At 34.7% G+C, this 25,705-nt stretch overlaps 3 protein-coding genes across 4 annotated transcripts in view; 2 read left to right on the forward strand and 1 right to left on the reverse strand.

Annotated features, from left to right (window-relative positions):
• Window positions 1-1,765: 1,765 nt before the first annotated feature.
• Window positions 1,766-25,705, reverse strand: part of LOC136812681 (uncharacterized) — a 32,925-nt gene continuing 8,985 nt past the window's right edge. The window contains exons 7-12 of the mRNA XM_067069207.1: window positions 10,312-10,381; window positions 7,176-7,227; window positions 5,881-5,930; window positions 5,236-5,315; window positions 3,970-4,131; window positions 1,766-2,321 (exon numbers count right to left, since the gene is read on the reverse strand). Of these exons, the coding sequence (XP_066925308.1) occupies window positions 1,848-2,321; window positions 3,970-4,131; window positions 5,236-5,315; window positions 5,881-5,930; window positions 7,176-7,227; window positions 10,312-10,381 (888 nt within the window). The 3' untranslated portion in view covers window positions 1,766-1,847. The remainder of the gene's footprint in view (window positions 2,322-3,969; window positions 4,132-5,235; window positions 5,316-5,880; window positions 5,931-7,175; window positions 7,228-10,311; window positions 10,382-25,705) is intronic.
• On the forward strand, window positions 11,589-19,795 carry LOC136812682 (uncharacterized). 2 transcript variants are annotated; one of them, XM_067069209.1, is made up of 3 exons: window positions 11,589-11,724; window positions 16,792-17,072; window positions 19,205-19,795. In XM_067069209.1, exons 1-3 carry the CDS (start codon window positions 11,651-11,653, stop codon window positions 19,702-19,704), a joined length of 855 nt encoding a protein of 284 aa, XP_066925310.1. In that variant the 5' UTR covers window positions 11,589-11,650; the 3' UTR covers window positions 19,705-19,795. The 2 variants fall into 2 exon arrangements, with proteins under 2 accessions (XP_066925310.1, XP_066925309.1); XM_067069208.1 differs by having other exon boundaries at window positions 11,636-11,772.
• Window positions 21,384-23,092, forward strand: LOC136812680 (uncharacterized). Its single transcript, XM_067069206.1, has 2 exons — window positions 21,384-21,695; window positions 22,535-23,092. The coding sequence occupies exons 1-2, from the start codon at window positions 21,416-21,418 to the stop codon at window positions 23,032-23,034; spliced, it is 780 nt and encodes a 259-aa protein (XP_066925307.1). The 5' UTR covers window positions 21,384-21,415; the 3' UTR covers window positions 23,035-23,092.

Genomic DNA, 25,705 nt, shown 5'->3' on the forward strand with positions numbered 1-25,705 from the left:
CAAAAAAAGTTGGAGTTTTCGCATGCTCTATTTTATTTGGTTGGTGGTCGTTAACCTGTCATTTCGTTACTTTGAAGTCTTCAAATGAACAATTGGTGAAGTATCTTATAAAAACTCCAGCTCATCTCAGGAGGAGGGGCCAGTTGACATCCTCGATGAACGAGAAAGTTTCTTCCATTTCTAAAATTCGAGAAAGGTAACATCTAAATCAACGAACAATACCCTATAATTTAATACAAGCCTAATAACAATAAAATCTAGATTTATAAAAATTTTGAAATTATATTAAACATAAATACTTTTTAAAATAATTTTTCGAAGATAAAAATTCATAAACACTTTTTCTTTATAAATTAAAATGGTATTAAAAATATCGAAATTATTATAATACAACTTTTCGACCGTAGTCGCGCGGTCAGGCGCGTGCTACTTTATTATCTAACTACCCCCTAAACTCGATCCAATCCTTTTTACATCTTTTTCTATTGTTTATAGGTGTGAAAAAAAGACTTTTTAGGGTGGTAGAAAATGCCCGCGCAGTAATTGGCGGCTACGGTCGAAAAAGTGTATTATGATGATGAATAAAGAGAGAATGGATTGGAAAATTGAAAGGAGAAGGAAGCATGGGAGAAGCTGACTCAAAACTTACGATAGAAAATGTTAGTACAGGCATGATATTCAATCTCTCTATGAATTACCTAATTGTGAACCAATTGAGAGGGTATCGAACCTATAAGCAAAGTTACAAGATACTTCAAGATCATGTTTCCCTTAATTAACCCTTGGTCCCCTAACATGTCACGACCAGTAAACTTTTGCAGCTTCACCTTTATTTCTCGAATAGGGTCAGAGTAGCTCACGATAGAAATATAGGTTCAAAAAATCATGATATATAAACTTCTTTTGAACACTTGGTTCATTTTTGATTCACAAAGATCGAAAGTTCAGTCTAGTTCACTGGTTTATTCAGTTATAAACACTGACCTTTATATACCCTGGACCAAGTTTCTCAATCCCGGCCAAGCAAAATCTTTGATCGGAGTTTTTTGAAAAGTACCATTAGGGGGCAGCACTACTCGATAGCGGTGTATATGCATCGAGAGCGCTAGGTCCATTTTTTTAACATTACAATAACTTCTTCTCGGGTACCAATTCCAAAATTCCAATCAAAGACGGCGGATATAGCTTGGTCCATGGATATATAAAGCTCAGTGGTTATAAAACACGTACTTTAAGTAATAAATTTCTTTTGTCATAACCATTACCAAAACACTGAGCATTGAGTTACCTAAGTCAGTCATGTGGACACTTTACTTTTTCAAAAATTTCTCATCAACGAGGCTTGCGCTAAAGCAGAAAGCTATCCACCGTTGAGAAGGTTTTTTTTTAAATGAAGATTTTATCTTCTGGTTCAAACGAAAAAATTTATAAAATATTGGAGCATCGAACAAATTGTTGAAAAAGTGAAGTGTCCAACATACTTTTGAGACAGAGTTTAACATCATTTTCAGACGCTTATGGTGTTTTATCGTTCCGAAATGAAACGTTTCCGAAACAAGTGTGAACGTCAAAGCTCAAAAAGTCAAAAAATAAGACGTTACATAGCAAAACTGATCGAAACAGTAGGCGCCACTATTTTAATCAGAAAAGGACTGCTCCAAAACGTTCCGAAATCTGTATGAACACTTCTTATCCGTAAAAAATACCGTACTGGAGCGATACGAAACCGTAACGTATGAACATGGTCTAAACATCACCTCGTTTCACCATCTCTGTTATTCGAGCGCCTGTTTCTTTTACCAAAGAGCTGACAAATAACCAAAGCGCGCATGCGTCGATCCAACTACTTAAAACATATTCATACGGTACATTTTTGGAGGAGATGGGCTACCGACTTTTGGTCTTTCCAAGGAAGCTATATGATGTCTACTGACGGTAGCAGGTAGCCTACCAGGTGGCGACAAGGCGACCGCTCTCTGTTCATGGACACTACCGCGATTTAATAGCTTTCTTTCTAAATCATCGATCGGTATGTTATCGATAAAATCGAGTAAATCGGTTTGGGATCGATTTGAATCGGTTTCTTCGAAAGTCTGTCGACTCGATCGACGTCGATTACATCGTAATGAACTTATCGGTTGCTGTAGCAACGTGGACGCCGTCCATTTGTCGGTGTAATTTCGTCGTTCTTCTTCTAAAGAAGATGTGGTCTGACGTTGGGCGAAGAAATTGGTGTTGATTGGTTCGTGGCTGTTCAATTGTTCGTTAGTAAAGAAGAATTGTGGTCGGCTGTTTGTTTCTTGACTTGTTACCTCCATTGGCTAAAACGGATAAAACAACAAAAAGGCTAGAAGCCAAAAAATCTTTTCATCTCGATTTCTTATATGAAAGTTTTGAGATATGGATTGAGAACTCTGGAGAGTTTAGGTGCTATACATTATGATAATTGTTAATGTAAAGGATTTGTGTTCAAACATGAATTTGAGTCTGTAAAAAAGCCTTCGGCTTATAAAACTATCTTCAAAACATATATCAAATTTTCCACATCAAAACACTATGTTCCTCTCATAAGTCTTCATAAATAACAGTGACGAGTATCAAATTAGCTACGTTTCAATATGCTGTTTATAAATCAAAGTTTGATTCCCGAAGGACAATAAATGTGACGTCATAGAAAATTACAAAAGCCTCGAGGGACGTATAATAAAGATAACTATCCTCCAAATGATGCTGGTGATTAAGTAATTGTTTACAGTTAAAGAATTATTTAAAGAAATTTAAAACAGTCATCGTGCAACAAAGGACAACAACAGACAAGGTTTCAAAACAAACATAAAAACCACCGATATTATATCCCTAAATAGGTTAACTGCTCACAGATTTCCCGTGGAAGTGTGTCTAGTTTTGCAGTTGTATAGGCCCAATGTAGTTTTCTAGATTTTCGAACGTTCAAATATCCAAATATCAAATCGCGCTGTTCACGACCAGAATTGAAAACAAGATGACTGACTAGTCAGCTCTAAATTTGGACACGTTTCCTTTTATATGGGAAGCGAGATCCAGTCAAATACCGGGTGCGCCACAAAATGTTTCTCTCTTTAAAACTAATTTTCTAGAAATCTAAAAATTTTGAAAGAACCATTCCAATTTCATTAGAAAGAAGAAAGGTAAACTTAAATTTTGATGGGTCATTTATTAAATTTGATTCATTAGATCAAATTTATGCTCAATTGAATAAAAAAGTTACTTTCAGAAAGTGCTCAAAAACGTTGAAAATCGACCTAACAAATTTCCATTTCAAAATTGGCAATCACGATAGCCTTTACATAATTAAAAACATTTTTAAGTAATTAAAAACATAAATTTCGAAACTGAAGGGTCAAAAGGGTTTAAAATCTTAATCAAAATCACTTTATTTACTTTTACCCAAATTTTCCTCACATTTTTGGTTTTAGATTGGATAAAGTATAGTAAGACTGGATCTACCGCAAAACCCATATTTTATGTATTTTTATGAATTTTACTGGATTTTTGGCCTTTTTCGACGAATTTTCTGCCTTTTGTTGAAATTAAACCTTCCTTTATACAACAAAAGATCATTTAGACAGCTAATTATCATTTTTAATGACTAAAGCGAAAATACTGATGTATCAAGTAATTATGCTTCCGTTTAATTTGTTAGGTTGATTTTTAACCTTTTTGAGCACTTTCAGAAAGTAACTTTTTTATTTAATTGAGCATAACTTTTGATCTAATGAATCAAATTTAATATATAACCCATCAAAATTTAAGTTGATCTTTCTTCTTTCTCATGAATTAGGAAGGTTCTTTTAAAATTTTTAGATTTTGAGAAAAATTAGTTTTAAAGAGGGAAACTTTTTTGTGGCGCACCCGGTAGTTAGAAATCAGTGCATACAACACTAGAAAGCATCTAGCTATCCATTAATAGCCTGCATATCGCATACAAACCTCAGGGAAAACGCTTGGTAATATCTGTTGGTTGAAATCAAGCTGTTGTTGATGAATATGGGCGTGGTGGGCGGTGAAATGGGTTTCTTGTTCCGTGATACGTTTGATCGAAGGTGGCTTTTCTTCATATTGATTGGCTGTTATTATCATTACCTTTTCCGTCTACAATGTCAAAGGTGTATTATTTTGAAAACGAAATCCTTTAATTCAATTTTCAAACCCAGTAGCGTAGACAGGGGTGAAGAACGACCTGCACAGGAGAGCAGATTTTTATGACAAAGCACTTGCCTATTCGTGGTATAAAAACATAATTACTATGTCGTTTAAATCTGCTCTCCTATGCAAATGTTCCTTCACCCCTGACTACCCTATTGTAACCCTTTTAACTAATTTACTAGAAAGAAACTTTGGACTAAAATCGTTATTTATTCCTTATAGACGATTTCTACTCTTGCCAAAAAATTATTTTATATTTTTCCGAATCGCCTAAATAAGACATTTGATTGACTTATTTACTGTCATGAATTTCTAGTTTTAAAGCTTATTGGATTCGACTTTTTTCAATAACTGTTTGAATCAATAACTGTTCGAATACTAGAAACCGTTTTCATTCGAGGATTTATAGCATGCAAACAATTCAAACATTTCAGGGGGGACTAAATAAGCTTTACAAGTTAAGTTAGGACTCGCGCTAACTGGGGCGTCTCCCCCTCCGCCTCGTTAGTTTAAAATATCACGATTCACACTTTCAATAGCTTTATTCCTGAGCAAAATTAGTCTAAAATTGGACCTAAATGGGCCTAAATGGCCCAATTTTAGACTGATTTTGCTCAGGAATAAAGCTATTGAAAGTATTTTAAAATAACGAGGCGGGGTATTATAAGGCATATTTCAAGGCATATTAGAGGTCAATGTTTTCTCCCTTCCGTCATCCGATTGCCAGATAATATCGTAGGCCTTGTAAGTCACCAGCCGTTTTTTAATCGTGGCTATTTCAGCTCTTTGGACTTTTCCAGAAAAAATTTGAATATAGGGGGTGGAGAATATAACAATTTTTGGAAATTTACCTCCGAGTTTTGACCCCCGGACAAGCATCAGTTGACCCCCGGAACATTCAAAATTATCCTCAAACAGAGCAAAATTACCGCCAAACAGAGCAAGTTTGCCCAGCAGACAAGACAAATTTTGTAGATTTTTCACTACCCCCGGAGACTTTATCATCCACTCCCCATGTACAGAAACTTTCTGGAAGAGCCCTTTACAAACCTCCGGTGGAATATTAGGGTCGACTTCTTCCATTTCTTCAAAACTACAATGTTTCTTTGATGCTGGAACTAAGTCTTCATCTGAAAATGTAAAAGTAAACTAAACATCCATCGTCATAATAATGTATATGAGTAAAAGGATAAATTTCTTGATCGAACTATTATTCGAAAGTTCCTTTATTCTTTGAAAGAGGACAAATACATGCACGTATAAGGTGACTAAAAAACATATCAACCCTTAGCTTATCTTTTTAGGGGGCTGGTAATGAATATGCAGGGGAAATTGCTTTTCGGCGTAAGGTATTTTTAGGCTGACTCATACCGAACTCCATGCCATTCCCAGGAGAGCTCCTACACTTGTTTTTTCGAGAAGAATTTGTATTTATTCAGCATCAAAATAGTTTTTTGAAACAAATAATGATATCAAAGGTTTTATTTTTACTTAGTGTTCCCGTTTCATATCAGGACAGTGTCTGCCTATTGATATACTGTGCTGATATAAGCAAAAAAATGTTTTTCTTTTCCTCTTTCTGACCAATCTTGCTCCAAATCCGTGACAATTCTATATCATAAGCTTTTAAATCAAAATTGATGAGTAAGCAAACAATATACTCTCTTATCTAAATACAAAACTTTGAAGCTTTACTTGTATTTTGAGAGAATTCTGTGTCGAATTTCGGAATAATCTTCAGTTCGCTGTAACGAGAAAATGTTATATTTTGATAGAAAGTTATAAAATAAATATTTCGTCAACTTAAAAAACTTTATTCTGCCCATAATGTCATACTTAAGGGCTCTGACCATAGTCAAAAAAATTGTTATGAGATTTGAAGATAGGACTTTTGTTTTGCGTTCCTTGACACCTTTAACAAAAAAACTGTCTTTATAACTTGTTTGTGAATTTATTTTAAAATGTTATGTTACCCTCTTTTACAAAAAATGGGTAATCAACCTTTTTGCTTCGAATTTTTTTTAAATCGTCTGCAAAAGATTGAACTATCTAAAAAAATTCGGAAAGTTTTCCAAATTGATGTATCAAAAGTTATGACTCTTTTTGTACGAAAAATTCGGTTGAAAAAATGGTCAAAAACAACTATTTTTAAGATATTGAGACGAAGAAGCTTCTACAAAAATTTTCCGAAAATCTATTTTAAGTTACGCAAAAACTTTTTCAAAATGTTTTTCTTCGCCGAAAATAAGGTCCTCAAAGTTGAAATACTTGTCTTTGCATTTTTCATCAAATTTTTTAATCGTGATTTTTACTTTTTTAGATTCAGGAATAGTTGGCCTAACAGAAAATGTATAACATGTCATGGTTTTGCTGCGTAGATCTGTCAGAAAAATACATTTTCTACATGGCAATTATGAAAAATTCACTATGGTCAGAGCCGTTAAAACAGATCAGAAAGAGCGAATAGTATTTTTTTATAAGAACAATTTTATAAGAAGCTCATTTTGTTTTGGCCAAAACCTGAGAACAAATTAAGAATGGCCCATGTCTAAGATTTCATAAATGATTAAAAAAATACTGATTGCAAGCCCATTTTAAATACCGGTCTCCACTTTCGTGCGAAATGAGCGAAAACCTTTTTGTAAGATCATTGGTCGGTTGAAAAATGAAGCAAGTCCATTGGTCAAATCTGACGTAACGGTTGAAAAAAGTAGAATTTCCTTCAACTTTTTTTTTGTTCGCGCGAAACATTTTTATGACGTAATGTTTTCTCCAGGCAAATAAGGTTAAGAAAAAAACTGTCGCCCATTTCGCGCGAAAGTGGAGACCGGCCGTAAGTCAATAAGTGTAAGCATATCAAAATATTCTCAGAAAATTTAAGCCCCTGGAAATCATGAAAAACGAGAACTGAGCCTCGGCCAAAGTCTTGTGAAAACAAAAAAACTAAATATATCATGGCTGACAGATAAATATCTAATGAAATTGCTTACTATTTTGTTTGGTGTATTTCCTGAAGCTCTTTCCGAAGGTTGTCAAGTAAATCTAAAAAGTCATAAAATGGTGACTGATAATTCAGCAGAGGAATGTAAAGAGATGGAAAAACAGCTTCTTCAGAACAATAGACAAACGGCTCGTCATATACCAGGTCCTTTGCCCTTGAGAGGGTTTGTTTCGAGCTAATGGATTTCTTTTGTTGTTGCTTTAAAAAAGTTGTATCATTAGCGTGGTATGGCGAAATTCTTTTGTTTCAGTTCAAATTATGCGTAAACTTTAGGGGCTTATATTTTGGGGAAACCTCTTTTATACCAAAAGATACCTATATTTTCTTGCTCAGAATTTTCTAGCGATTCTAATGATATAACGGCATCATGACCGCATAATTAGATTAAAAGCTAAAGTGCACGAAAATAAGAAATCAAATCTGTCTTTGATGAATTTCTATCAATTTTTTTAGAAATAATTTGGTATCATTATGATGAGAATTTTTCAGACTACAAGTTATTGTAAAATTTGTTACTGCGTACTGAAAGTTTAAAAAGTAATGGATCAAAAACCGAAAAACATAAAACCACTTTAATAAACACAGCATATAGAAATAACAAAAAGTTCAGAAAAAAACGGCTCGCCATGCGAAGAGGGCTGGCTTCGCATGGCGAGCCGTTTTTTTTCTGAACTTTTTGTAACGACCAAATTAAAGCTAAAACAAAGGAGTTTTCAATAGACACGATCAGAACATTTCGGGTAATCAGAGAAGCACTTTTTCTATTCCATTTCTATGATTTCTGTCAGAAATTACAAACTACTTATTTGGTTGCGTATGATGTAACTACCGAAGTGCAGATAATTTGTCGTTTTGTTTTTACGTTTGTTTTCATTATCTTTATTGTATTTAGTTTATCATTTGATGGGACTTTATGGACGCATTTACACTGGAAGGCCTCCTTAATTATAAATCCATAATTGCCTAATTATTATTTTGTATTATAGTCTCACGTGTATTGCGTATATTATGTGTCTAGGGAGCTGTTTATTGTATCGTATTGTATTGTATTGTGTGTATTGTTACGTGTTCGTCCCTTGAGGTTTGTCTTATGTGTTACAAATTTATATGATGTAGCTGTGAGTGTTTAGTTGAGAGTATCTGTTGACGTGTACTTGTGTGTTCAGCCACAGTGTTTTTAGTAAGTGTCAATTTCTTCTTATTCATTTTTAGTCATGATGCGTTCAAGAAAACCTTTGGCTTCGTGTTAATCTACCTAATCTACCTATTTTGCACGAACGGCGGCAAGATATGATGTCCTGAAGTACTGTTACAGCCCCAGCCAATCTAGAGCTAGAAAACTCAACAATGTCCACTCTAAAAATTCCCTTTTTCGTCAATAGTTTCATAGCTAAAGAAACACATCCTTCTCACAGACCCGGTAGGATTTTTTCAGCCAGTGGGGATGAAAATAACGGACTAAAACTCGATGGGGATTTATATTCCCATAATAAAATACAAAAACATGAAAAAAACGACCAAATTTCAACAAAAAACGGTATCGCCTAGCAGAATTTCAACAAGAGATGAAATCGAAAATGTTGCAAATCGATGTACAGAACAAAATTGCATAAAAGATGACGACAAAATGAGATTAGAATGTCATAAATGTCAACGAACCCTGCATTATGCATGCACAGGACTTCCATCTTACCAAATACAAATGTTCCTGAATAAAGGCTATCGAAAATACCAATGCATAAATTGCTGTTCCATCGATCAAGAGCTACACCGAAAAATCTTGGACCAATCAGAGAAAATCAAAAGCTGCACACATAGCCGTAAAGAAATTGAAGCGTGCGAAAATATTATCAAGGTGAAAAACGAGAATGAAAGGAAGTTGAATGTTGCGGTTAAAGAATTACAAGCTAGATGTCAGGGATACGTTAAAGAAAGGAACCATGTTGCCGATACAATTCAAGCTCAATTTTTAGCGCTGGAAACTAAACTTACCACTAAAATCGAAGATACAATGAATGCGAAACCTACAGATAACAAAACGAAAACAAATTCAAAGAAAAGTTTTGCCGAAATCACGAAAACCAATGACGAGTTAAATATATCCAGCATGAAACAAATACTTCGCAGCGAAAAGGTCGAAGAACAAATGGAAGAACAGAGAAAGCAATCAAGGGAAGCTAACATCATCATCCATGGAGTGGAAGAGAATAGCAATAGAGATGAAAATGATTTCGTAAACGAACTCCTAAACGACGTTAAAATAAACACAGAGCCAACTTACGTCTCCCGTATTGGTAAAGAATCAAATCGTACACGACCAATCAAAGTTGTATTTAATGGCGGGCATGTAAAATACAAATTTATGAGAAACTTAAGGGAATTGAAGCAGTACGACAAGTACGCCAACATGAGCATCACAGACGATCTAACAATAATGGAAAGAGACCAAGTAAAAGAATGGAGAAGTAAAGCAAACGAGAGAAATCGAGCAATGCCGCAGAGTGATTACAAATGGAGAGTGCGAGGAAGTCCTCAAGGAGGATTATATTTAAAAAAGATATTTTGTAAAACAAGATCGGTTTAGTAACCTTTGTAATAAACCAAACCAATGTATGAGCGATTTATAGAGGCCCATGTGCATGCACGGTGGCCTGGAAATCTGTAAAACATTATTATTATTATTATAATGTTTATGACTGGGGATTCATATTCTTTTGTTTTCAAGTCAGAAAACTCAGTGGGGATGGAAAAAAGAGTACAATACTTTGAAGTGAGGATTTTCTTAACTGATTATTTTCAGTAGGGACAAAAATTAGAGTATAATCTTCCTACGGGAACGATATTTTGGCCAATTTTCTGTGAAAAGGGGTCCCAGTGGGTCTGTGAGAAGGCGGTCTGTAAGAAGGGGGTGTGAAGAAACCCTCGAAGAGGGAATTTCCCTTCAAAGTTCAGAAAGTTTCAATAGCACCAAGTCCTTCTTTTCAATTTTGTGGTAGGAATTTTTGTTTCAAATTTTGTGATATAAAATTCTGATCTGGAAACGAGAATAATTTGCACGTTTCTGCTACTGGTACGTATCAGTGTGCGTAATATGGCTGGTTTCATACAAATACATAAAAGCTTACTTTTTTCTTTGAAGATTTTCAAGCTTGGTATAGCATTCACAATGTCTCTAGCTATCCTCGAAAATTCGTCCTAAAAAATATTAAAAAAATGAAGAGATATATAGTGGAGGTGATCCTGAGGGATGAGTCAGAGCTAAAAGTAAGCCACTGGCATATTCCAGTACATTGTGCGCTTCATACTCCGCCTGATGCGTTTGTACACGTTTGTTATATGAACTAACTATATAAGAACATCAGGCTTCGATGGCTAAAATGCCAAGAGCAAGTTAAGAACATTTTAAGACTTTGTGGACTCCAAAACACCCGATTTTTAGGGAAAGTGAACAAAAATACTTATGTACACAAAGGTGAAATAAAAACATGATAAAAACATTTTAAGGATTAAAACTCAAAAAGTTAACATTTTAAGGCTTCAAAAATTTTGGATGTTCTTATAAAAAAAACGTGTAACCCAATATGAGCGATTTACTGGAATTAATTGTACTTCATTTTAACACTCATTGCTGGTAATTACGTCTTTTTTATAAGATCATCCAAAATTGTTGAAGCCTTCAGATGTTTTTAACTGTTTGAGTTTACAGCCTAAAAATATTCATTATATGTTTGTATTTCACCATTTTGTGAGCATTTCTAATGTCCATTTTGCTAAGAAATCCGTAAAGTCCGAGTCCGTAAAGCCTTAAATGTTCTCAACTTATTCTTAATATTTTGGCAATCGAAGGCTCATGTTATACAAGATGTTTTTATAAAAAACGTGTAGTCCTCGTAACTCAAAATTAACGGCGGTCTGCTATCGAGGAAATGCAAACAATGAGAAAGAGAGCAAATACAATTAAAAGGGTAATTGGAGATTATTATATCAATTACGTTTTTTACCCGCCGTTTTGTTTAGAAAAAAAACAAATGATTTCCATTTACAAAGTCTTTACATACGCAGTACCTGAGGAGGAGTTTGCCTCCAAGTTGAATCTTGTTATTTATAGAGGCGCTTACACGTTTTTTTTTTTATAAGAACGTCAAAAATTTTCGAAGCCTTCGGATGTTCTTAGTTTTTTGGATTTGATGCCTAAAAATGTTCTTAAAATGTTCTTATTTTCAGCTTTTTTTGAGCATTTTGATGTAATTTCTTAAGAAATTGCATGTTTTTAAGTCTCCAAAGCCTTAGTATGTTCTTAGAATGTTCTTAGATTTTTGGGCCTCGAAGCCTTATGTTCTTATATAGTTTGTTCTTATAAAAAAAAAACGTGTACACTCCTCCGCTAGTGTTTAAAAAAGGCGGTATTTTTCTTTCTTTGAGATCACATTTGTTTGGCTTTCTTGGTTTGGCACGATATATAAGATGGGTAAAGGTAAAGCTAACAGTTCTGCTTCATCTGAGGATAAAACGAGAGAAGCAAAAAGAAGAGGTTTAAGGTCAGTTGATAAAAGTTGTGTGAAATATCTGTGTGTGCGGGATGTGAGGTAAAGCTTTGACATAGTCGTGTAGGCTAAAAGGCTAGGTAAAGGGAAATTTAAAATTAGCTGTATCAGAGCCACAACCCCCACAAGCAGGGCAGATGTTCAACAAAGTTTATTCACCTTCTCTATCATTATAAGATTTTGCTATTTATTGTAGATGTTTTTTATTGTACAAATTTTTGAAGCCTTCTGTTATTCTAAGCTTTTTTCAGATTTAAGTCGATTATTATCCTTTGTTCTTAATTTTACCCTTTCGTGAGTATTTTTGTGTGATTTTTTTTTAAGAAATTGGGTGTTTAGAGCGTATAAAACCTTGAAATATTCAACCTGTTCTTAACTTGTTCTTAAGGTGTTTTTAAAGGTTTTATTTTTACATAAGTATTTACAATCATATCAGATACATATTTCATATCAGGACAGTATCTTGCTATTGTTATATTATGCTAATATAAGCAAAAATTGTTTTTCTTTTCCTCTTTCTGGCCAATCTTGCTCCACATCCGTGTCGACCCAATGTGAAAAAGCTTGTCAATTAAAATTGATGAGTAAGCAAAAGCTATCACTCTATTTAAAAACAAAACCTTTAAGGTCTTGTGTTCTTATTGTTTGTTCTCATAAAAAACGTGTATAGAAGCAAATACGATATTTTTTGAAAGAAGATTCACACATATCTTTTCCACACGAGAGCAGTTTTGTGTGTGGTGTGTAATTGAAATTCATTTCCTGGGAAGAAGTTAGTAGTGAAATACAAGGTCATAAAAGTGCTTACTTTCCAGCTTTAAGATTAGGAGGGAAGTATTGACAGTAGTCAGCCGCTCAATGCTATAACAAATTCAAAGTGTCGAAGAGTTTTTGCAGTGTGTCCAAAAAAATGCGAAACAGAATTCATATTAATGAAAATCCTCGTACATTAATTTACATGGGCTTTAATTACTTATAAACAAAGAAGTTCCATCTTTTTGCAGCTAAACTGCAGTGGTCGAAATACACAGGTAATCAACTGAAAACATATGAACTACGTGAATGAATTTCCTGCTCAATCTGTTCTAAATATGGAAAATACATTAGCGAGCAAAAAAATTCGGCGACATTTAATAGTAATCCAGACTTTTTTAATTACACTATAAGAGACCCCCCAAAGCGGTTTTCGTGAAGGGCATGATTTGAAAATTTTCTTTGTGATTGCGTGATCAAAGGTCAAAACATGATCATGATTTGAAATATTTTGGAGCCTTGATGCGTGACTTGGACTTTTTCAAAGGGATGCTTTATTATCCATTTTTTTGCTATTTTACGTGATCGTGGTTTACGACAAAAACTTGCTCGATATCGTGATCAGAGCTACCACTGGGGGAGAAGAAAGGTAGAAAGCTTTTTTTCTCAGCAATAACCACGATGATTTATCGTGATGTAACTTGACTCTCTTACACGTTTTGTTTATAAGAACATCTAAACATTTTGAAGCCTTCGAATGTTCTTCACTTTTTGAGTTTTAAGCCTAGAAAATACACGTTTTTTATGAGAACAAGTTAAGAACATTTTAAGGCTTTGTGGAGTCAAAAACACCATATTTCTTCGGAAAATGGTAAAAAATACACACAAAATGGTCAAAATAATGTTCATGTTAAGACCGTTTTTAGGCTGGAAACTGAAAAAGTTAAGAACATCTGAAGGCTTCAAAAATGTTTGGATGTTCTTATAAAAAACCTGTAAGAGGGTTAAGTTACATCACGATATAAAAGTATTAATATAGATTAGGCTCTTGCTCAACGAAAAGATTTCTTATAGGAAGTACTATAATGAGGTTTGCGAATCAGACTAAAGAGAGATGAGGGAATAAAAACGTCAACTGAAAGATGAGGCCCGGAAAACCCGAGTTACAAAAACTCGAGTTACAAAAACCCGAGTTACAAAAACCCGAGTTACGACGAATGTGACGTCACAAGTCTCAAATTATGACGTCATAAGTGGGCTTTTTAACTCGAAAAGGTTTTTGCTGTTGTTTTGTAACTCGAAATATTTTTTTAAAACTTTGTTTTAGAGTTACGTAACTCGAAAATAAATTTTAAATTTCATTTTTCGAGTTACGTAACTTGAAATTGTAGTACATTATTTGAACTTTCGAGTTATCTTCAGGTGAAACCAAGTGGGCCAAAGATTCTAGAATTCATATTATTAATAAATATACACCATTTCTTTCGAGAAGATTCAATAGATCCGATTAGAATAGAAACTGGAAATTATAGAAACAGCGTCAAAAGATCTAATTTACAAAACAATAAGAGAAAGAGCAGACGTCATAAACAAGATTTTGAACAATCAGAAAAATCTTAACGATTAAAATTCATTATATCATTGTATTTTTTATAAGAACATCTAAAAATTCGAGGCCTTCAGATCTTTTGTTTTTTAGTTGAGCCTTAAAATCTTCTTAAAATGTTCCTTTTTCACTATTAGCATTAAGGCGAGACCGCATTAATTTGTTGTTCTACGGCCGCGACCGACCCAGCATTTTCTGCAAACAAGAAAATAATAATATTGAATTTCCTGTGCCACAAATTTCTAATAATAATCATTTAAAAAAATGACACTTATAAAAAGTTGAAAATAATCTAGAATCATGAACTCTATGCACGAAAGATTTTATTACAAACTCCATCAAAGATACTTGATGAATTTTCGACCAAGATTATTTGAAAATATTACTTAAAGCCTAATTACCTTCCTTGATTAATGAAAATGTTATTTTTATTTTACGGCCGACCGACTCATATTTTGCTAACGATCTGCCCGTAGAACAACAAATTAAATTGGTCTCGCCTAAGTGAGTATTTTCTGCAAATTTTTGAGTCCATAAGGCCTTAAAATGTCAAGAAATGTTTCTTAACTTATGGTTACTATTTTAGCCCTCGAAACCGTCTGTTCTCGTATGGTTTATTCTTAAAGAATTTGTGAAAAACCTAAAGAAACTACAAGTTCTACCGAAGTTTTTAGTTTTTAGCGAAATAACAATGAATTTGAATTTAACAAAGATAGATTGTGGAATACAAAATGTATTTCGAGTAATCGAATCTTTTAGATGTTAGTCTACTTCACCCAACAAAACCTTCAGAAATTCCTTTCAAAATAGAAGATTGTTTACTGTCCCCTTTCATTTTTATTCCCTTCCTTCTCTTCTTTTAGTTTTATAGATCAAAAACCCCAGTCGTAAACTATAAGAAAAAAACGCTTTTTAGAATTTTTGGCCAACTTGGTTGCGCTTCAACATAACTCGAAATATTTTTTTAAAATTTTGTTTTAGAGTTACGTAACTCGAAAAATAAAATTTAAAATTTATTTTCGAGTTACGTAACTCTAAAACAAAATTTAAAAAAAATATTTCGAGTTACAAAACAACAGTAAAAAACTTTTTCGAGTTCAGAAGTTCCCTTATGACGTCATAATTTGAGACTTATGACGTCACATTCGTCGTAACTCGGGTTTTTGTAACTCGGGTTTTTGTAACTCGAGTTTTTGTAACTCGGGTTTTCCGGGCCTCCTGAAAGATGGATACAAAGGATTAGCTGCAAAGCGTGTTTTAGCTCGACCGCGTTCTCCTATTTGAGAGTCAAAATTGAAAGAGGACGATTGTATTCTGTAAAAAAGCATGAACAGTTATCATGCAAAATTCTTTGGGGATATGGTTGAAGTACTTTGAAGGCAAATATTCATTTCAAGAGAAATATTGATTTTACACAACAAATCTGCTCAACTTTTTCTAATTATGCTGCATTTTGAGCTTGGCTGAGATATAAATCAGTACAGCCATTAACATTGAGCTCTGATGATTATGGTAAAGCATGAAATTTGATAATGTGATTTTGGTTAGAATTTTTGTTTAATTTTGGATTTTTGTTTTGGTTTGAATTTTTGTTTAATTTTGGATTTTTTCGAGTTTTAAAAGATTACTTTACCTTTTGATGTTTGCTCACACGTTTTTTTATAAGAACATCCAAAATGTTTGAAGCCTTTGGATGTTCTTAAGTTTACCATTTTAGGAGTATTTTTGTGCAATTTCCTAAGAAATTGGGTGTTTTAGAGCCCATGAAGACTTAAAAGCCTTAAAATGTACTTAACATTTTGGCCATTAAATCCTTATGTTCTTATATAGTTTGCACTTATCAAAAAAAGAAGCTTTTTACCAATTTATAAAAGTACATAGACTTTAGTTCGATAGAAAAATTAGACGCCATTGAAACTTGTCTACTACCTACTACTAAACTATAATAAACTACTGGAACGAAACTGAAACGTTTGTCTTCGTGGTCTGATGGGGGTCTGATTGAGGGAAAAGAATATGCGAAAAATAACATGTGAGAGCAAGTGAGAGGGTATATTCTTCCTCTACATTCATATGTGTAATGTTTGATGTGGCTTAGATGGTAAATTCAATATTTTGTATTAGATTAATGTCTAGACTAGTGAAAGTGTCACGTTTAAAGGTGATATCAAATACAGTACACTGGCAGTTGATTATTTATGTGACAGACATTGATCTCTATTATATTCTGGAGAAAGTAATTTTGTGTTTGCTTTATAGAGTGAATATTTATCTATGACTACATTTGTTTAATTTCGCTTCCATTCCGTTCCAGTCTCTCAGTTTATATACTCGTTATATACTCGTGTGTTTTAAGTTGTGTACAATACGTCAAGTACTAGACCGGATTGGTCTCGACAGGATTTCCTAACGGAAATTTTACGCGGTCACCATTTTAGATAATTGATACTTGAAATTTCTCTCTGAAGTATTTTCCTTCCTGCCTTTTTACTAGTATTCTTCGTAATGGTTTCCGCTGGCAGCTTTGGTTATGTTTAAACTTAAAAGCTCAGAAATCATCAGTTGTTTCTAGAGACTCAAAATTTCCAACTCATAACTCACAACTCATGACTCGTGTTCTTCCCAAATTCTTGCTTTTAACGAGTTAAACGTGACAGTTACAGTTATTCCCATTATGCCTTTATTTCCTCTCCTTCTTTCAGCTCACAAACAAACAAAACAGAAAATATGGCAGAAGCTGAAACAATAAAGACTGCAGTAGCTTGGTGTTTTGGATACGGCTCACTGGTAGAATCCTACCATAACAAAGCGAAATATGTTGAAGTGAATATCAATTATCGAAGAGTGTGGAATGCATGGAATACAAAAGCACGTGCAACTTTCCTTGGTCTTGAAAAGACAATTGAAAAACATGCAGTCAACGGAGTGATATATCCCATATATTCACAAAAAGAAATTGAAGAGCTCGACCTTCGTGAACAAGGTACACATTGCTTTTTATAAGCAACCAGGTTGCTATCGAGCTCTGAGATTAGCCTAAACTTTTTTACTATCTCGTAAAGTAGAAGCTGATTAGATAATCTAACCATGGCAAATGATAGCCCTTGACCTAATAAGCATAAATATGGCATAATATCAGGGTTGGTCAAATAAAATTTCCTGACCCGAAAATTGAGATGCTTATTAGAAAAATGTGAATTCAATTCATAAAATGCCAGAAAACGGGAGGGGCACAGCTGGAGAGTGCTTCCCATTCTATTTGAGAAGATTTTATGGTTAAGACGTTTTTACGTAAAGATTGTCTTGCGAAAAAACCTTTATCAAACAAAACTTTCTGAAATACACCAGAGACACGCCATCAAAGGTTCGCGAGACTTTGCTCTAAAAATAAAAATAAAAACTGGCATTAAAGGTTCTAATTATTTCAAAATCAACTCCTTAAGGGGGTAGTCATATGAGAAATTTGAAATGTCATTTTTTAAACTTTTTGTTATATCTTCTGAAGTAGTAAATATTTTTCAATAAAACTTTCCACAATTGTAGCACAACTATAAAGGATTTTAAAAATTAAAAAAAAATTCTAAATATAGTAAAGACGGGGGTAATATCGTCCAGGGGGTAAAAGCTATAAAAATATTGTGTCAGCCTTTTAAGAAAAGCTAAGAAAGCTATTCAAAAAATTTCTTTTGGTAAAGGTTAGTATTATGAAAGTCTCCAGGATGAGTGGAAAATTTTTTCAAAATTTCAAACCAGGGGGTCTGGAACCTAAAATTTGTAATTTTTCAGTTTAAAAGTCAAAAAATGATTTTTTTAAAAAACTGCTTCATTCATCCTGAGGCTTACCATAATGGAAAACTACCCTGAAAATTTCAAGTCGATAGCTTTTTCTCAATCCTGAGAAAAGGCTGACAAGGTGCGCGAAAACCCCCTAAAACGTGTTTTGAGAAAACGGCGCAGAAAGTTGAAAATAGAGGTTTTTCTCAATTTTTCTGCGATAGATAGACCGTTTTACAAAATTTTTGCTGTGGTTGACTAAAATGGATTGACACATTACTTTTAATGTTGAAAAGGTACTGGAAATACTAAAAATAGTCCAAATTTTTTTGAAAAAAAACGGCCTTCCCCATGCTCCGGGAATCTCCAAGTATTTTGCGTCAACTCTGCGTACGACGCGTAAACATGGCTTTAAGTCAATAAAAGTGCATTTTCTCATCAAAAAACATATTGCCAACAAAATATATCATCCTTGTGGTCTCTCAAATCTGTTTATATCATTTACAGGTGAATTTCAGTGTTGATCTTAGGGAAACATGTCTTCGGCGGGTTGAACGTCAATCATGATGCAATGCATAGTTTTACTCAATTTTCCAGGATCGCCTCTGGCGCCATGATTCATCAAAGACTAGATTTCCACTGGATCTAAGACTCACAATGGATACATCATTGAATACGTTTGGTTCCTTTTATTCATAGTCTATAGTCCGTCACTTTGAAAAGTTTTTTTCGGTGTACAAGTTTTACTGCTCGAAAACATCAGTTCGCAGAATCAAATTGTTGCTTTCACTCAAATTATAGGCTTCCAATAAGCTTTCCCAGTTGTGAGAAATGAAATGAAACATTCAATAATATCATAATTCAATCCAAAACAATACATAAGCTCAGTTTCCATGTCAAAAACACAGCTGATTGCCTCCAAAATGTGAATGTTTTTGAAAATACCACTTCTTTGGTTACCATCTTTAATTACGTCATATCAAGAAATCCCGGGGAAAAAAGGCGGTATTGACTTAGACGCCCGGAAAGGGCGTAAAAAGAGCTTTCATTTGATATGTCATGATGCTATGTTTAGAGCAGCCATACGGAAATGAGGCCCTAGCAACGGATGCGATTTCCCGTTGCTAAGGAGAAAATTGTATACCAGGGCTCATAAGAAACCCAATATCTCGGCAGATATTTATGCTACGGTCTTGAAATTTTCAGGGTATGTTCAGGAAGCATAAAAGATCCTAAAAAGCCCTAAATCCCGAAATTGATAAATTTTTCACCAAATTTCAAAATCTCATATGACTACCCCCTTAATCTATACTCGTAAATATGATCCTATGCTTCTTTCAGGTTACTCGCGACTCGCCATCCCTCACGAAGACGTCAAAGTTTTGAACGAAGGCTTAAACGAAACCATGCTAAACATGAAATTAGATGCATCCATGCTTTTGTTCACTTATGTTCCAAACTGTGATGGAAATGCACCTGAAGCTTGGTTCCCAATTCTACAAAGTTACGTCGATTTATGCGCCAATGGATTTTTACGTTTCCGAAAAGACGGGCAACCACGCGATGCCAGCGACCCTGTTAGACGATTCTTAGACACCACTCATAAATGGTCGAAATACATGTTAAACGATCGTGTTTTAGCACGTCGACCCTGGGTGAGCGAGAAAAATCAATTTGTGATTGATGATTACTTAGATGATGAGGATGACGTCAACGATATCCCGGCCGCTTTGTATCCGACCGATTTTTCTGTCCGCTTCTTTAGAGAAATTCAAGAAGGACTTATGACGTGTGGTACTGACCGTAAAAGATATGTCTCCGATAATTCGATTTGTCATTAACAAAAAAGTTAAAACTTTAACTGAAATCATAGGACTTTTTAACTTTAGGGCTTGTTTAGATAATGCTAGAATATAAAATTCATTTATTAAATTCATTGCTGCAACTTTTTTTCTGAAGTTAATCGGATGTTTGAGAACGAATTTTACCCTCTATGTCCGCTTATGGAGGGAAAAGAGATTATCGACCACTCGTTTTTGTCCATTTATCCATGTCCAATTGAGTTTCGATCTTTAGAAACTTTTATTTCAACTTTAACTAGAAATTTCGTCCGATGGTGCAGGTGAAGGCACGACGCGCCAGGTACGGCGGGTACAGCAGCCGCCGTACCAGATTTTCACAAAAAATCTCGAAATCTTCCGCTCGTCGGTAAAATCGTTCAAATTTCCTCATTCACCGTACCAGATTTAAAAAGCTTCCGTCGTGCCTGGAGGTGCCCACCTTTTATAGTGTCCACTTACTTTTAAGACAAACTTTATAGGTTTAGCATCATTGACAATCCCTCAGGGACGAATACCAGTAGGGTTGGGAGCTATATGACTTTATAATGTCCATAAATTAGAAGTCTTAAATTCTCAACCTCTTTGAGGCACCAAGCTTTTAAGTTTTCTAATATAAGATTTTTCCTTTTGCTTCTTTTTAGTGAGTAGAATTTGAAACTCTGTCCCGCCAACGTCATTCAAATAGTTAGTCATATGGCTAGTTTATAATGTTAAGACAAGTGTAATTCGATCTGATAAATGACCACTATATAATACTTTTTAACACCCTTTTTTCACGCATGACTTTTAGTTCGATGATATGATATCTAGTCAGATCTAGTTAGCATTTCCATTTTAGTATTAGCAAAACATCACGAACAGAATAGGGTCTATTTTATTTAATAAGATGCATGTGCCCTTATAAATTGACTCACGTTTAGTTGACTTAACGAGTTTTGGAGAAAAGAGCTAAAAAAATTTTACCAAATTTACTTGTGATTTGGTATGCATCAAAATTTGATAGCATCTACATCTGAGGTATTGAAAGGTGTGAGAGCATTGAATGAGCTTCGCGTGAGTGTAATGAGACTACTGAGAGGGGTGAGTGCCGTGAGTGCATCGAATGAGTCTAGTGAGTGCCTAAAAAGCTTAAATTCTTTGATATTATACCTTATTGGGGAAAAAATGTCAGGGAAAAGTGACGAAAATTCTTAGGGGGTGACGAAATTTTTCACCGACGAAATATTTCCCCGACATTTTATCACCTGACCAAAACTTGTACCCGATTTTTTTATCCCCGACAAAAACAATTACCTCAAATTTTTCGGCAACCAAAATTCAAATCTAATTTTTTACACCTTTATTTACCGAAATTAGTGCTTTAAACGTCGAATTACAAGATCTATTTTCGAGCTAGTGAAGGAAACCATTTCTTTTGGAAAGTTTAGTCGGGTGATGATAGTGACGAATTTGAAATTTTGGTTGGGGAAAAGTGACGAAAATGCCTCTAGGTGACAAAACTTTTCCCCGACATTTTTTTCCCGATAAGGTATTCGATGAGTTGAGCTACGTCATATCTTCTTCGCCCTGAGTGCAGAACTTCAAAAACATTAGACTGTAAAAATTTTAGGCAATGCTGTTGGTTGGTTGGCTGAGTGATAGGTACTTTATTCTTTTTTGTGGAATCTTTATTTCAGATTTATACTGGCTAAAAGCAACAATCTTTTCATTTATGTCAAATTTATCGAACAAAATGATAGAAGAAATCAACCCTGAACAAACAGCTATAGCTTGGTGTTTTGGATACGGCTCACTGGTAGAATCCTACCATAACAAAGCGAAATATGTTGAAGTGAATATCAATTATCGAAGAGTGTGGAATGCATGGAACACAAAAGCACGTGCAACTTTCCTTGGTCTTGAAAAGACAATCGAAAAACATGCAGTCAACGGAGTGATATATCCCATATATTCACAAAAAGAAATTGAAGATCTCGACCTTCGTGAACAAGGTACACATTGCTTTTTATAAGCAACCAGGTTGCTATCGAGCTCTGAGATTAGCCTAAACTTTTTTACAACAGTATCTCGTAAAGTAGAAGCTTCTTAGATAATCTAACCATGGTAAATGATAGTCCTTGACCCAATAAGCATAAATATGGTATAATATCAGGGTTGGTCAAAGCAAATTTCCTGACCCGAGAATTGGAGTTTCTTATGAAAAAATGTATTTAATTTATAAAATGACAGAAAACAGAGGACCACAGCAGGAGAGATGGAGCGAAGGGGTCCAATCTTAGGAGGGTAAATTGTTTTTGGTTAGACAAAAGATTGTGTTTTTGACATTCATTTGAGGGGCAGGAATAGCTTTAATACTAATAGAGACTCAGCGGTTTTCGTGATGGGGTGATTGACGTTTTTTCAAGTTCGTGATTTTGTGATTGAATATTTTTCAAGTGCGTGATTACGTGATAGGAGGAACTAAAATGGTCAACGTGATCGTGATAGAAAGGAAATTTACTCCTGATAACGTGATTTGGAGTTTTTTATTGCATGATTTAAAAGGTGACTGGGGGGGGGGTTCTTAATACCATTTGCTTTCCATTCTATTTGAGAAGATTTTATGGTTAATATGTTTTTACGATTGTAAAGATTGCCTTGAAAACCTTTATCAATCAAAAGCTCCTGAAATGCACGAGAGACACGCCATCATCCTTCTAGATCCGGAGATATCAGCCTTTAAAGTTTGAACTAGCGACTTTCTTTAAAAAACTTAGAAAAAAATGGCCGTGGCACATTTTTTAAAGGGTTAATCTATACTCATAATGTAATCCTTTGCACTTTCTTTTAGGTTACTCGCGACTCGCCATTCCTCACGAGGACGTCAAAGTTTTGAACGAAGGCTTAAACGAAACCATGCAAGATATGAAATTAGATTCATCTATGCTTTTGTTCACTTATGTTCCAAACTGTGATGGAAATGCGCCTGAAGCTTGGTTCCCAATTCTACAAAGTTACGTCGATTTATGTGCTAATGGATTTTTACGTTTCCGCAAAGAAGAGCAACCACGCGATGCCAGCGACCCCGTTAGAAGATTCTTGGACACCACTCATAAATGGTCAAAATACATGTTAAACGATCGTGTTTTAGCACGTCGACCCTGGGTGAGCGAGAAAAATCAATTTGTGATTGATGATTACTTAGATGACGAGGATGACGTCAACGATATCCCGGCCGCTTTGTATCCGACCGATTTTTCTGTCCGCTTCTTTAGAGAAATTCAAGAAGGACTTATGACGTGTGGTACTGACCGCAAAAGATATGTCTCCGATAATTCGACATGCCGTTAATTTTTAAACATTTAAACCATAAAGTTCAGAAATACAGACTATCACTGCTTTTACAATAGCAATCATTGATAATTAACTAAGGAGAGTTATGGGTGCAATTCAAACAGTAATTTCAAAATTAGAGACACTTTAAAAATAGAATTTTCGCTTCCCTGATTATTTCCCAAAGAGGACACTTCTTAAACTTTCTTTGTCCAATAGAAGCCTGCATCATTGAAAATACCACATATACCGTGGGCCGATATATTCTATCTCTATCTTCCTAAATCGAATACATATATGCATATGATCTTGTTTTAAAGACACCATTCGAAGTTTCAACTACCATTTTCTTACACATCATTGGGCCATTCCATTTTATATCCATTAGGCTGGACGAATATTTCGAATATTTTTCCAGGGAGTTCTTTTTTATCTATAATTGCTATTCATAGTGGGTGAAATGATATCTGCACAATTTCAAGCTCTCGTACGGTTTGAAAAAGTTTATCCATAAATTGAATAGCCCATTAAAAAAAAAGAAAAACTTTTGCCTTTTACCGCACCGGGTGAAGACAAATTTTTGGAAATTCTTTTGTTAAGGGGCCATCCACATAGTACGTACGCACAAAAGGGGAATGGGGTCTTCCCAAAGCGTAAGCTTGCGTGCAAGGGGAGGGGAGGGATTTTTTCATAGCCCTTTTTTAAATAAACATTGAGTTTCATGTATGAAATAAACGTCCGAACCAAACGATTTGAATTCAAAATTTGCTTCAACCGAGGGGAGGGGGGGTCTGAATAAAAAAGTACGTACTTACTAGGGGGTCTAGCCATTTGCGTAAGGTTACGTACATTAAGGGGGAGGGGATACTCAATTTTCGACATTTTAGTGCGTACGTACTATGTGAACGACCCTAAGGGGTCTGACCATAGTGAATTTTTCATATTTGCCATGCACAAAATAAAGATTTCTGCCTGATGGAGCCAACTAAACTATGGCATGCTATACATTTTCTGTTAGGCAACTACTCCTGCATCTTAAAATCTTAAATATGCAATGAAAGAATTTGATGAAGGGGAAAATGAAGACTTTTGCGAGGAATAGTATTTCAACTTTAAAGACCTAATTTTCGGCAAAGAAAAAACATTTTGAAAATTTTTTTTGCGTTAGATGGTGTATCTTTAACCAAACCAAAAATATATTTTCGGAAAACTTTTTATAAAGCTTCTTTGTCTCAAAAACTTGGAAATAGTGCTTTTTAGCCAATTTTTCATCACAAAAACAGTTATTATAATTTTTGATACATCAATCTTAAAAATCTTTCCGAAAAATATCAAATAGTTCTTGAACCTTAGTATATTTTGTAAAAAAGGGTAATATAACACTTTAAAATTACTCTTGACAGAATAAGTTACCAAAGACTTGTGTCAAAGTGTCAAGGAACCAAAAACAAAAGTTTTCTATTCAAATCCCTTAACAAATTTTCTGACTATGGTCAGGGCCATTGAGTTCCAAGCAAGGGCTAGAGGCAAAACCTTCTCAAGCAAGAGAAATTGAAGCCACTTATTTCCCATCCAAAACGCGCATAGAGCACGCCGTAATCATGACGACGGATTGTATCAAGCGGTTTCTTAGTTTTAGAGGACTACATTTTTTGAAATCTAGATTTTAGTTTCAATCCAGGGTTTGTGTAAAAACAACGCGCGGGCGTTCTTGATGGGAAAGAGGTTTCATTTCCCATCCAGGAGTCTCGCTTCTAGCCCTTCCGGCTTGAAACTCAATGGTCAGGGCCCTTAATTCAGCCGTGTTAGCGTAAGAGGCACGTCTCCTCTCCATGTCTTGAAAAAAATTATCAAAATTTGAGACGAGTTCTATGAAATAACCCTTACTATAGTAGAAAAAAATCAATGTAGCAAAAGGATTATTTCATAAAACTTGTCTCAAATTTTGATAATTTTTTTCAATTATTAAACTATTCATACTAAATACTGACAGATCATGTAAAAACCTTTCTTTTTAAGATTGTAATGGATTCCTCCAAAAAAGCTGCAAGGATAAGACACATACAGTTACTTTGCGAATCTAAGAATTTATATTATCAGGAAGACGTTTTTTGCAAATAGGAGACAAAATGACTAAAAGTGTCAAAAATTACCAAAAGTCGACCATGTCAGATTAATCTTGAAAATTAGTAAATTTAAGACCCTGTCAGATATCTTCAGAGCCTAAAAGAGGGACCCTTACCAGCGGCACGTCCCTGTACCCAATTTTGCCTGAGTGCCCCCCCCCCCCCCCCCCCCGAACGGGGACACTACGCAATCCAAATATGGTTAAGAGATGAGACACCCGGGGGAGGGCTAGAGTCATACTTTGAAGAGATTCCTTTTTTTTATCCAAAGGACTTTTAGTGCATTCAGCTACAGCTTAACCGGCGTGCGACGCCAGGTACTGGCTAGCTTATATTATTAGGAAGACGTTTTTTTGCAAATAGGAGACAAAGTTTGGGGTATTTTCGAGGAAGAAGCTTTCACAAATCCAGCTTTTCGAAGCTGGAAAAAATTCGCAATTCGTTGATTTTCTTGTTTTCTTCCTAGATTTTCAGATCATTCATTTTTCTAGAAACAGATTGATGATAAAACCTGACATATTTTACATCTAAAAATATGTTGGACGGTGAAAAGTATGCGGATA

This window comes from Clytia hemisphaerica, unplaced genomic scaffold (assembly GCF_902728285.1).
Source record: "Clytia hemisphaerica strain Z4C2 unplaced genomic scaffold, Clytia hemisphaerica genome assembly, whole genome shotgun sequence".
Lineage (NCBI taxonomy): Eukaryota > Metazoa > Cnidaria > Hydrozoa > Leptothecata > Clytiidae > Clytia > Clytia hemisphaerica.

What these genes read in the sequence shown, in the direction of transcription:
- LOC136812680 (XM_067069206.1), top strand. Translation starts at nt 21,416, where the DNA reads ATGTCAAATTTATCGAACAAAATGATAGAAGAAATCAACCCTGAACAA. An exon ending in TCTCGACCTTCGTGAACAAG is followed by an intron (nt 21,696 to 22,534) that starts GTACACATTGCT and finishes ACTTTCTTTTAG; the next exon opens with GTTACTCGCGACTCGCCATT.
- LOC136812682 (XM_067069208.1), top strand. Translation starts at nt 11,651, where the DNA reads ATGGGTAAAGGTAAAGCTAACAGTTCTGCTTCATCTGAGGATAAAACG. An exon ending in CTGTGTGTGCGGGATGTGAG is followed by an intron (nt 11,773 to 16,791) that starts GTAAAGCTTTGA and finishes TCCTTCTTTCAG; the next exon opens with CTCACAAACAAACAAAACAG. An exon ending in GCTCGACCTTCGTGAACAAG is followed by an intron (nt 17,073 to 19,204) that starts GTACACATTGCT and finishes TGCTTCTTTCAG; the next exon opens with GTTACTCGCGACTCGCCATC.